The following is a 12,985-nucleotide window of genomic DNA, read 5'->3' as shown; positions in this document are numbered from 1 at the left end:
TTATGTTTTTGGCATTTTTTATGTAAAGTGACCAAAAGGGCCTACTTGAACAAAGACATTTTAGAATTTTTACTTTAAAAGGGTCCAGATTTTTTCCCAGACAATGCTATAGTTCCCACAAGAATACCTATTATAACCTAATTCCACACAGACAATTGCAACAAATAAAGAAATCTTGTGCAACAAATAGAGAAATCTTGTGCAACAAACAGATAAATTTTCAAAATATGCAAGTTAGCAAAATAGGTTGTTCAAACAATGCTGACTTTACAATAATCTGCAATAATGCAATATTATGTTTTGATTTCATCATATTAAATACAAAAACAATAAATATAGATAAAGTTTTGCAAGCATTCTTGAGTTTTGGAATAATTTTGTATAAATTGGGTAATATAAATACCAGTACTAGAAATGCAGTAAATGGATTTTCATTAAATTTATACACTATGTTACATCTTTTTTTGGAGTGTTTGTATACTATACTTTTTATCACTAACTTCCCTTGGGAATGGTAATATATATTAGGCTGGATATAGTTAAGAAAATATATACTTAGCTTTAAGTTCATTTGGCAACACGGTAAAACACTGTCACTGTACTGAATAAAAAAGAGACAATGTGTGTTACAAATACTTTTGTGCATAGAAACTATATTGTACTGCATTTTGCAAATAAACTTTGGTTATATTGCAAATATCTCAAAAACTTTCAAGGAAATTATGAGGAAAAATAAATTTGGGTATTGAATTAAAAAAACAATAGTTTGCCCCACCACAATGTTACTGATTATCCAAAATCTTCAGATAACAGATTTCAGCATTAAATTAAAAAAAAAAATTATTCACGTAGGCCTATTACAGGCACTTATGAAGCATTCATACATATATGTTTTCATAATTGAGAGGTGATGAATTCAGTAGCTATCTTTAATTGCATGAAAGAGTATACTTAATGCCAAAAGCTTTGGCTTTTGGCATTAAGTAAAATTAATAATTATAAAATTTTAGTTTACACACTTAATGCCAAAAGCTTTGGCTTTTGGCATTAAGTGTGTTAACTAAAATTTTATTAAATAAAATTTAATATTAAAAGGAAAACACAGGGTAGGTACCCAACTGAAACTAAGATACCTATCTTGCTAAAATAGATTTGATTTTATTCAATTCATGACATTAATGATGGGTTTTTAAGTTTATTTGATTATTCAAGAACTCATTGACTTGCACAGTCATAGCTTACTGCACAGCTATTTGAGGTGACAATCAGTGATGATTAATTAAAATTGCACTTTGTTTACAAAAAAAAAAAACTGTTGCATACAAAGGCTTTGTCTATTCTGTTAAATAAATTGTATGTACTATTGAAATCTTTTGTCAATCTCATCTGATAGATAACAACAGATTTTAAAACAAAATTTGGTAAACAATGTACAATGGAAGCTTAAATTACACTAAAATGTTTATATTTGAAAATGTATACGTTTCGCGATGTGGAACTACGCGATATTAGATCCGTTCGCACACAAATCGTCTAAAGTTACAACAAAAACATTTACCTGTCTCGAGTGTCCTGTCAGAACCCCCCGTCATTCTGGCTCCTGGACAGCCAAAGCCGTCACTCAACGCTCGATGCTGTGAGCACACTCTGTTCCTTGAGGGCCAGCACCGCGGTCCAGGCAGCAATTATAAAAAGAACCCATTTTCAATGTCACAACAACACGACTCACGAGGGTACCAGTGCGCGACGCGACTGTCGTTCGCGCCACTCACTAACGGAGCACGCGTTCCTTACAATAATATTTCAACAATTATTACCTTCTCCCTCATGGAAATTTACATCCCGATGTTTACGTCCCTCGTTTTCAGCCATGACCAATTTTATTTATTTCGAGACCTGACTTGACTGAACATAGCGACATACAATTTTTCCAACACGACGCAGGTTGACAACCTAACGTATAAAAGACGTGTCAACTGTCAACGTCACTGTCAAGTGTCAAAAAAATACAGCTCCGGATTCTGGTATTCTTAGGTTAAAGAACTAACTAGCTAATCACAACTATTTCTTGGTACATATTCAAAATTAACTTTTCAATAGTTTCACCGATCAATCTCCTTCGTGCCTTCTTCATCTACAAGACATTGGCGAAGTACCTTGTGCCCAGTTGGCACAGACAAAAGCCATAAACGAGAATTGAATTGAATTCTGGTATTGTTAAAAATTATAGTCGTAAAAATTATGGAGGGTAGAGGTAAGGAGAGTCATCTGTGTATATGAAAAAGTGTCGTCAAAATGTATTAAATTAGGATGGCGCCACATTTGCATCAGAGTAACTCTTAAAAGAAGCGCCAAATATAAATATTGTTAGAGTAGGCTTGAAAAATAAACAAGGAAGTATGGAGATACAAGGAAGTAAGGTTATATTTACCACAATATTTTGTACAACGTAAGCTGTTGAAATTCTCAATAATTAACTACTTTAGTCGATAATGACATTAAATTTTTTAACTCTGCATACTTCAATTCATCTACGATTGCTACATTCATACCATACCCTGTGCATCCACCAGCGCCATTGTGGAGGATTTTTGAACTGTTATTTAGCGCATACACTGGACACTTTTTCAACTTTTCTCCCATATAAGATGACTCTCCTTACCTCTACCCTCCATAGTAAAAAATGTAATAGGCCCGTTTTGATATTTGTGCCAGACCATAGAATGTAACTTGGAACGAAACTGAAAGAAACAATAAAATAAAAATCAATTACATAAAGTGTTTTAAAAAATTCGTAAATTTTTTTGGGACGTTAAATAATATGAAAGAATATATCGCGAGTATTCTATTTGCGCTTACTTTATAGTAGCATGCAATTTAAATTGTTGCGAAACGTTTCGAAAACAGTTACGTTCTCAGTCTTTTTTTTTTATTCTAGAGTTGTAACCATTTTTTTCTGAATATCGAAAGCCGCCGCGCTTGGTTCTCAAAGCCGCAAATAAAATTTTGAATTGACGACACTGGGTTTTAAATAATGAGTGAGTTGATGTATCTGACCAAGCGGCAAATGAATGAAGCGTCCCCGCGCGCACTGCACAGTTTTTCGTTCCCCATCTTGTAAAGTTGACTGTGCGCTCGTTTAAGTTTGATATATACTGTTTACTATTACGTTAACTTTTGCTCTTCTACTTTGGATATTGATTTAAACATAGTGATTTGACTCGATTTTTGTGTTTGTTTTTGTATAGTACGAACTCTGTTTCAACATGTTGAAAAGTGTACGTATAATCAACAGCCAGTCAAGCGAATTGGTTGTGAAGTTAAAGGTTAAAGGTTGAACGAACGAACACTTTACAATACATAATCATATCAATCAAGTACTGATACAAACTTGAATTGGTTTATCGTGAGTATCGAGTACCGAGTCTTGTGGTTCCATAACTAGTTACGTCGCGATGATAAATGTCAAACGGGCCTATTACTTTTTTACTACTATAGTGTGCCAGGCAGCATGTTTGCCATCGTTACTAGATGACGTAGTGTTTATATCGTCTTTCAGTTTATTTAAATTTTTGTCTTCGCGTCTTCTGACCTAACATAGTATATTCAATGTCCTTTTAAATGGTTTTTTGTGTAGTCATGTTTGTAAGAAAAAAGAACGCTTATTAAATTGACATAACTGGGAGAAAGCAGGAATTCGTTTTTTTAGCTTGCCGAAAAGTGCAGGGTTTGATTGACGTTTGGTTTTGTAGTTTCAGATGCTTCACGATAACCGACTTTGATTATCAACACACATTCGTGTTAAATCAGTGTGCACCTAAGATACAGCACCTATGCTACTTGAAAAATAAGTTTTGAAATCAATTAAATGGAAACGCATTTAAGAATCCGTAATGCAGTTGCTAATCCCTTTCACTGAATCGGGTTCTACGCGGCATCGTTCCGGTACGCTTAATTATATAACTTAACCGGCAGTTTTTCAATACAACTTAACCGGCAGATTGGTAACTAACGCGGCAAAAACTTCAGCTCTGGTTTGACCTAAGTGAATTTGGAATTTTCTAAAACTTGCCCCTTTTCCGACTTAAAGCCGGCACCTCCCACTCATAAGGTCGCCGTCATGCTATTGTTCATGTTATCGTCATCATCATAATCGTATATACGTCAGTTCCGGATTTTTAGCACGTACTTACCCCGTAACGGTCGTTGAAGGGAAGTACTTGCTTCCCAAAGCACAAGGATAGATAGCTTTTTACCAACCAGGGTTGGTAACTAGGGTTCGTACCTACTGGGAAAGACGCAAACACCCGATTACCAATAAATTTTTAGCCCAGCCCTGGAAATAAAACCCCGGTCGGATATTAAAAAGCCAGCAGTACCCTAAGTTTAAAATTTGTACGGTCGGTGTCGTGGAGACGTTTTCGAATATCGAAACGTCAAAGTGAAGTGGACCTTATTATACTTAGAGGTGTTGTCACGACAACTGCCCAAAGAAGTGTGGGCGACTTTGTTAATAAGTTCCATTTTACTCTGTTATTACCGGGTTTCGATACTGGAAAACCTCTCTACCATTGCGACCGTATAAAGGGTACTCGCCTTCTGCGAGAGCCTATATACGATTGTTTATGATATTAATCAAGTGAAATAATATCTGTCATTTTGGATTACCGCAGAATAACTTAATCATAATAACCAGGAAGTATCTTAACCTTGTCGCTTGGCCAAGCGAATTTCTATCAAAAACCATTTTTTGAGGTTTATACTTCTTTTGTAAAACCATACTTACGATATTCATAGTCATACCTTACCATTACCTTTGTAAAACCAAATACAACCAAGCCTAAGGCGTAACTTTTCTTACAGGTGCTTACTGGTTGCGAACTGTCATCTCCATAAAACATTCGAGACTGCTACTGCCGTAGTTTTGTCTGGACTTATGAAGAGGACCAGTTGGCAACCGGGGCTTAAAAGTTACCCAATACCAGGCTTTACCGTTACCTTCTGTAAAATTGATCATACCATACCTCGGAAAATCCAAATTCTTAGTTAATTTTAATGCAACTCCCATTTTTGTTTTCGTTAAATTAGTGCTCTTCCGGCAAAAGTAATAAGAGTACGTCCCGTCGTCATTGCGAGTCAATCACAAGCTTCTTCACAGGGAGAACAAGTTACCAGTGAGAAAGAAAACCCTCTTAGATATATTTTATGTATCCTCTTAGAAACATATTACCTCATTACCTTTACTGTCAATTGGTAAGGAAAAATCAAATAACCAGACAGTGAGTATAATTTATTGAAGACTGCGCCAGACGCCCTGTTTTCCTGTAAAAACAAAGCAAAGTAAATAGAAATATTTACCTTATAAACCCTGAATATAGAGCCATAGCCATAGATAAATAATATCAAAGGAAGATATATTTCATTAAAGTAAACTAGTTTGTAATAATATTATCGTTTTATTATTTGTTTGATTTTTTGGGAGGATTGGGAATTTTATATCAAAAAATGTTTTACTCCTAACCTATTGAATCTATTAAATCAGACAAGACAGACAGACCAACACGAAGTGATGACAGTTTAACACAATATAAATAATGTTTATAGCGATAAAATTTATAATCATCGACATAGTTATAAACGCCTAGTGTGATATTTACTACTCCTAATAGCACAATTTAGTTACAAAAGTAGGAAACAGTAACTTTTTTGATTCCATTTAAATCGTAGTTTACTTTCACGCCACCTAATAGATAAACGTAGGCAGACAATTATTTTATTACTATAAGCTCATTGCTTTTCCCACGAAAACAGCAATGCCCATTTTAAGAAAACTAGCTCCACGCAGAATAACCTTTTAATTTATACGCGTAGATGGCGTTTCTTTATTTTCATAGAAGTTTAGTGCAAAAATCATATTTATTTAATACTGGAATCCGTTCGCCGCGCTAATGGCCTCAGTCGTGAACCCCTTCGTCCCTTCTAGGGACTCGCTCAGTAAACACAAGCAAACAAAATGCGATATTTTCTCATCTTTTGCATCTTTATCTACTTGAAGGTTGGAATTGAATCTTTTAAAAGAAAAATTATATGTAAGAAGATCATATGTAGGTACATAACAAATCTTGAATAAGGAGCAAATCAAAAGTGTCACGGATTATCATGATAGGAATGTAATCATCTAAATCTTAATATAATTAAGAGAATTTTCTTGGAGCACCCAAGAAAGGTACTACTATGTAAGGTTTTTTTGTAATTCTTCCCCCAAAAAGAGTTTAATATGGGAAGGAAGTTTTTACAAAATGCCGTTGTGGCGATTCGCCTATGTATTTAGTGTAATTTAACTAGCAACATTATTGTCTATGTTTAGACAAGTTCAAACTGTTGACTGTTGATTAGATCTCAACTTCGAATCTTAGCTACTAACGGAAAATGTAAAATTTGTAACGTAATTGTGATTCATATTTATAATAATCAGAGGTTATCTATACTTATAATAAATCTGTAACTGGAAGATTTCTGTACCTTATTTATATATTTTGAAAATTTTGTTTTGGGGATGCTTTATAATCGATACTGAGCCCAAAACAGATTTTTTATTTAATTTTTGTCTGTCTGTCTGTCTGTGCATCACGTGACAACTACTGAAATATTTACAAGCTTTTGAGTTTGTTTGGTTGAACGTGCTAATCTTAGAAAATGCTGTTTCGATTTCGATATTTTTTGGATTGGTAGTATCAATTAAGGCTGTATAACATCACGCTATGACAGTTAACATATTTTATTACTATTAGCTCATTGCTTTTCTGTCGATAACCGCAATGCCCATCATAAGAAAGCAAATTCCAGGTAGATAATTACCCTTTAATTTATACGTTAGAGGGGCCCAAACGGTCAAAAATACTTTATCGAATTTAGGATATTACAGCGAATTTGTTTCAAGGAATCCCGCATATAATTTTTAATTTAGTGAATGTGTGATAACATTTCACTTTCAGAAACGTTATTTATTCCGGTATTGTAAGTTACAAAACCAATCAAGATTATAATAAACACTCACGAGTCACCTCGACAGTTCGAGTTTCGTACACTGATCGATAGATGGCACTATTGTTAAATATGCACTTGAGCATATACAGTCAAGCCATCTAGCAATATTTAAGATGAACGCCTGGGTACCATTGACAGTGGCAAATGCATGGAGTATCTATACTCCATGGGCAAATGTTACGCAAGTCAAAGAGAATAGACACTGCGTAATACATAGCTTTGAATTATATTGTGAGGTAGGTACGTTAAGAAATCTTCCTTTATTACATTTATCGATGGCCCATTTATGCGCAAGAAAGCATCGTTAGATACTTACCTTTCTACATTTTTTATTCACTAATGTAAATATTCAAACATAGACCATGAAATAATATGTATTATAAAATGTTATATACAAGTATTTTTAAGGTACTTACGTAAGTCAAGGCACCGTCATCTTGGGCCGCTGTATTATTCGTCTTAGGTATTTGTGCTGCTACGCTTTCGGGATTTTATAAAAGGCACTGTCAACTTCATTTACATTTGAGTTTCGAGTCGAGAGGTAAATATCGATGCGTCGTATTTAAAAAAAAATGACCGACATAAAAGTATGTTGTCTTCGACGGTTGGTAAATTTTTAAATCGTGCGCCCTGAATTATAGGGGGAGGGGTCGGGGATTGCCACCCTACTCCACTGGTACACTTTTTTTTGGAGGAAATGTTTAGTTTTTGAAAAAAAAATATTTATAACTGAGACAATTTGAGCTTATGTTTATCTTTTACTCCTACTATATACTACTATAGACTATAGTGAACGCCTCGATCCGCTCGGCTCTGAGTTGTTTAATAATGTTCTAACTTAACCTAACCTAGTTTTTTAAATGCATTTTGACCTATATGGTAATTATTATCAAGTGACATCTACCTTTTTGACAGGCTATAGGGAACGCCTCGGACCGCTCCGCTCAGCTCTGAGTGGTTCTATAACTTTCTACTTAACCTAGTTTTTTAAATGCATTTACACAAAACGTAATGAATTAATTATTAATATCGCGTGTATGCGGGGTAATTAGACCTCTTGATACGACAATAACTTTAACTTTTATTTAAAGTCGCATTTTTAAAACCAAAAGAACCTCAAATTTTTTTTCACTGTTGATTTTCACAAAAACTACGCATTTCCACAGAAAAAGAAAAGCAAGCTTTCTATCGATACACCTCAAAACAATAAAATTTGGTTTCGCAAAGTTTTTACGATATTGAATTTCACTAACAAAAATTTTCATTTTCGATTTTCACAAAAACTACGCAGAAAAGGGGTTGGTTTTTATTCGTGGCGCACGATATAAAAACCAACCCCGACAGTGAATTACTTACCTAAAAAGTTACGACATGGAACAATCAAGTTCAATTCTCGCGAATTGCTGTGAAATTTTCTTATTCAGTTTGTATTAAAAAAGATTATTGTTGAAGTGAAACTTCTTTAGAATCGCTGCGATCTCTCGCCGGCGAGAGAATAAGATAGAACACATAAGACGTTCTCGGATTCCATGTGTTTAATGCATGTGTTTGCGCCTGCGTATTAGAAAGTTTTAGTATAGGTATGTTGACTGTTATAAATTTTTATTTGTGTCAATATTTTCATCTCTTTGATAAATTAATTTTAAAACTATGCCAAAACCTAAAGTTGAAAAAAATTGTGAATACCGGCGAAAAAAAAAATGGAAATAAATTTAAAAAAACCGCAAAAAGTTCTACGGCACATGTCCGAAAATTTGGTGCAAGTCCAAAAAAGTTATTATCACATGTACAAAATGAAAATAATAGTTCTAACGTGAATGATAATGTGCCCGGTGTACCAAATTGTAAGCACTTGAATGTTTTTTTTATATTTTTAATACAAAATTTATTAAATAAATTTTATTATTTAATTATTAAATTTCATTATTATTTCTCACTACTCATAAATCACATGAATAACCTCAATGTATAATGTGTATGTATCATATATGACAAATGTCTATACGTACCTACATCCTTGCATCCAACCGGAGCTGTTCATGCTATGCGATGGGACACCAAGGGACAAGATTCCAGCAGCTTCCGACTCGCTTGTCCACCCAGGTGGGGGTTGTCAACTAAACACCAAAGTGGCGTATGGCGAAAACTGAACCTTTGAACCGGAATGTAACTTGAGTTGGCACATGCCCATTGCTACCAAAATCTACTTTGAAATTTGTGGAACTATGTCGGAGCCTCTTTTCTAAGGATCTCCTAATTTATTATTTGAAAACACAGAGCTCTGTCTAGACAAAGTTTGTGGTTGAGTAATACTATCTTATTTGGAGCCGTGTGATAAAACTCATGGTTTGAAAGTTTTGGTTTTAAGGCACCGAGGGATATTGGTCGAAATTGTATACTATAGAGTTTTCTAAAAGCTGCTGAGTCCAGTAAGATTCAGCGATCGAACTCATGAGGTTTTCTCTTTTAACCTATTGAGTTTTGATGTCAATTTCTTGACTATTACTGATTGAAGAAAATTCCCGCCCAACTGTTTAGAAACTATGCTGTGGTCATTGAGTGTTATGTTAGGGTATCTTAGGCGTTAAATATTTCCTCTGTAAACCACTGAGTTAAATAATCGCTGTAGCTGGTCAATCTATTACAGAGGACTCTTTAGAATTACTAGACGTTACAACTTTTTGTTGGTTGTAATGTTCATTTGTTCTTCAACATGAGCAAAATTTATTTTCAAAAACTGAACCGAAACTGAAAGTTATAGTAGTATTTCCTGGTACATTACTTTTCGAATGAAATTCAAACCTATTCAAGCTGTGACGACCAAACAAATCGGTGCTGCTTAAATGATAATAAAAATATATTTAAGTATTTAAATGTATATTTGAATTGGAGGACTTTTTTAAAGATGCTATCGCCATACGCCATATTCTGCTGACCACAGTCTATACGATAGCTCACCTCGACGTCAAGAGTTCTTTAACGAGTTATAATTTAATTGGTCTACCTTTATGAATGCAGAGTTCCTTTGATTACCTTCCTGTTCCATCGTTACCTTCACCCTGGTCATGATCATTTCATAACGCAATGACCATTCATTCATTGATCCCCAACTCCAGTGCTAATCAGGATTCTTCTTGTCTTCGTCAAGTCTGTTCTGCGCAGGTCACAGCCACAAAAACCACATACACCAACTGAGAAAGAAGCTTTTAAACTTTAAAAGGATGAAAATTTGTTCATTATTTAAAACTAATACATAATCTTACACGCTATCAATTGAAATTGGGCTGTTCTTGAGTAACTGCAGATTTATTACAAACGTGGAAGTAAACTGGGTCTTATAATGGTTCCAATTCTGTTGTAATAAGTCTTAATTGCCCTACCAAACAAACTTAAAACATATAGGTATCTATAAGTGACAGTAATTTCGTATACCTTGACGTTATAATTTAAGCATTGTAATTCTTAAACAAAACTATTGTTGTAAATGATTAGTAGCGTGGTTGGTCTATGCTGTAAAACCATCTGTCTGTTGAAAGACGAGGTCTGTGCCCAGCAGTGAGAAAAGAATAGGATGGTGTTGTTGAATGTTAATAACAGCGATGGGCAAAGTGATTAAAAAAATTCGCTTTGGTGACTATTGAAAATGTTTTAATAGAAAAGCCTAGAAACTTTTTATCCAACCCGCAAATCTATCCATGGATCTTGTGTTGTTCATTTGGATTTGTCTGTTTCTCATTTGGTACGTAGGCATAGTTCAACTGCTACCAATAATCCTGGGAAAACCAGATATCCCGGTCAAGGCATACGTTACTACTGCCACGAAAGGTTTAAGATACTAAAAATATTTAAAACTTCCTATAAATATTATATCGGCATCAATCATCGTTGTAGTCAACTGCACATATCTAATTTTAATTTATTGGATAACCGCATTGACAACAGTGCTAAAATGGCGTCATTGGAAACAAAAACAAAGTCACAACATCCGGTCCAGTGTGTTCAGTTCAGTGGGATGAACAGAAAAGAAGGCAGGCAGATTTGGGTACGGAAATCTAAACGAACTTCGTAAACTGAAACTCCGAGCATTATGGGTATTGAGCATTAAACTTTGTAACTAAGTATCGTGTCAGTCGTTTTAAGTGTTCGTCCCTACAATTCTTTTTTTATACAAAAAATAAAATATATGGGTGGTCGTTCAGAAAATGGATCGATTGCGTAACTCGTATCTACCAATAGGGGAATAGTGTAAGCCAACTTTGGAGTACTGCGCAAATCACAAGTTATCGATCGACTGGCATAACAAAATGGCGCTGTCATGACTAGAACTTTTCAGGACTACAAAAAGCGCGCACTTGATCTCGTAATGGAATACTAGGTACTATCTATAAGAAGCCAACTACAATCATACAGGGCCTTGATTTGATAACATACAAAGCTTAGCACACTCTAGACCACAGTTTGTGACACAATAATTGACACCTTGGATGAAGTCAAAATTGCGTCGCAAAATGCATTTAATGCGTAACTAATATTTCAATGTATTTAGAACCAGACCAAGATTAGAGAAAGGCACATTGACCTCTGCATAATATGCTCGGCCATGCAATGCCAAAAGTGGCTTTTTTAGCTATTTAAGCCAAACATCCTACTTGGATATTTGGCCCGAACCATGTAAGAATCTTCCGTGCCATGATTCTATCACAAGGCCCTGAAGCCTCTCTTATATCACTTATTGTCGAAACCGGTTTCGGTTTAGGCAACAAGTAGTCGAATCGTTGGGGTTATTTATTTTTATCAAAGTGGATGTCATTTTGATAATAATAAATAATCTAATTTTGTCAACCCATGCTAGACTTATAAACGGTGTCAAGCACAAAAATGTCTTCTGTAAGGAATTGATCCCCGCTCAACACAGCAGTCTTGTCGCTCTCTGGATGCACCGTCGCGTCTCTCATCTTCACCACCGTTGTTTCACCACGATATAATTAAGCAGATTCGTCAGTTTTTCAGGATGTTGTCAATTCTTCTTAGTTCACGAGTAGAACTTAACTACGGGAATTTACGATTACGGTCGCGTTCACAATACGATATAACACAACTCTTTTCCGAAACACTCCAAGGAGTAAAAAAAGCCAGACACGGGTATTGATCGCTGGCTGTGACCTGCGCAGAACAGATTTGTGGTTCTGTTTGACGGCATGAAGTGAGGCACGACGCTGCTTGCCACTTCGGTGCTCGTGATTGGTCCATTACGTGACGCGTCATTCGTCATCTATGCTATTAACCAATGAGGAAATAAATTTAGCCATATTGCGATCAATGCTGGAAACTTTCTATACTTGCTTGGCTGTACTATTGTTATATATTATCACTACTTGGTGAGCTAGTATAGTAGTATGTATAATAAAACAGGTGTACAAAACGCAAGAGGAAACCCACTCTCTTTGAGGAATTGTCGGAAGCTTCGGCGGCAGCTAGTTACCACCCTGTTCAAATTTGTTAGCTAACTTATGATTTGTTTGCATCTTTTAGGGCTTTTATCGTAAAATCTCGGTTGACATAGGTAACATAGACTTTACCTTTTACAGGTTACAGGTTTTACCTTTATGATCCAGGTTAAACTCTATTTTAATGTCTTCAAGTTCATTAGGAAATTTGACTTTTATAACATTTGGAAGGAAATGCCTTTTCCTTTATAATATCGCTTTATAGTACACACTGCCGAAGCTGCTTATAGTGATCTATCCTCAATAAGCGTTTTATCCAAGTCAATAAGAAATGTTCAAAAAGATTGTTAGTTCAAACAAACAAACATAAATTTTGTACTATTATATAACAGTAACACATAAAATGTTGGCATAGACAATAAAGAAGATACAAAGTATGTCTATCCTCTTTGTAGACTTTCACTCATGGTCTGTGCTTTCAGTTTTCATTT

The 12,985-nt window shown here is 35.0% G+C and overlaps 1 protein-coding gene across 3 annotated transcripts in view; it reads right to left on the bottom strand.

Moving 5' to 3' along the window:
• The window catches only part of LOC120632220 (atlastin), a 34,790-nt gene extending 32,858 nt beyond the window's left edge, over window positions 1-1,932 (bottom strand). For 2 of the 3 annotated variants that reach the window (XM_039902027.1, XM_039902025.1), the window contains exon 1: window positions 1,818-1,932. In XM_039902027.1, the coding sequence (XP_039757961.1) occupies window positions 1,818-1,872 (55 nt within the window). In that variant the 5' untranslated portion in view covers window positions 1,873-1,932. Of the gene's footprint in view, window positions 1-1,558; window positions 1,654-1,817 lie in introns of all 3 variants that reach the window. The other variant, XM_039902026.1, reaches the window with a different exon arrangement.
• Window positions 1,933-12,985: the final 11,053 nt, after the last annotated feature.

This window comes from Pararge aegeria, chromosome 19, assembly GCF_905163445.1.
Source record: "Pararge aegeria chromosome 19, ilParAegt1.1, whole genome shotgun sequence".
Taxonomy (NCBI): domain Eukaryota; kingdom Metazoa; phylum Arthropoda; class Insecta; order Lepidoptera; family Nymphalidae; genus Pararge; species Pararge aegeria.
The sequence above is the reverse complement of the archived record's forward strand: the minus strand, read 5'-3'. Positions and strand labels throughout refer to the sequence as shown.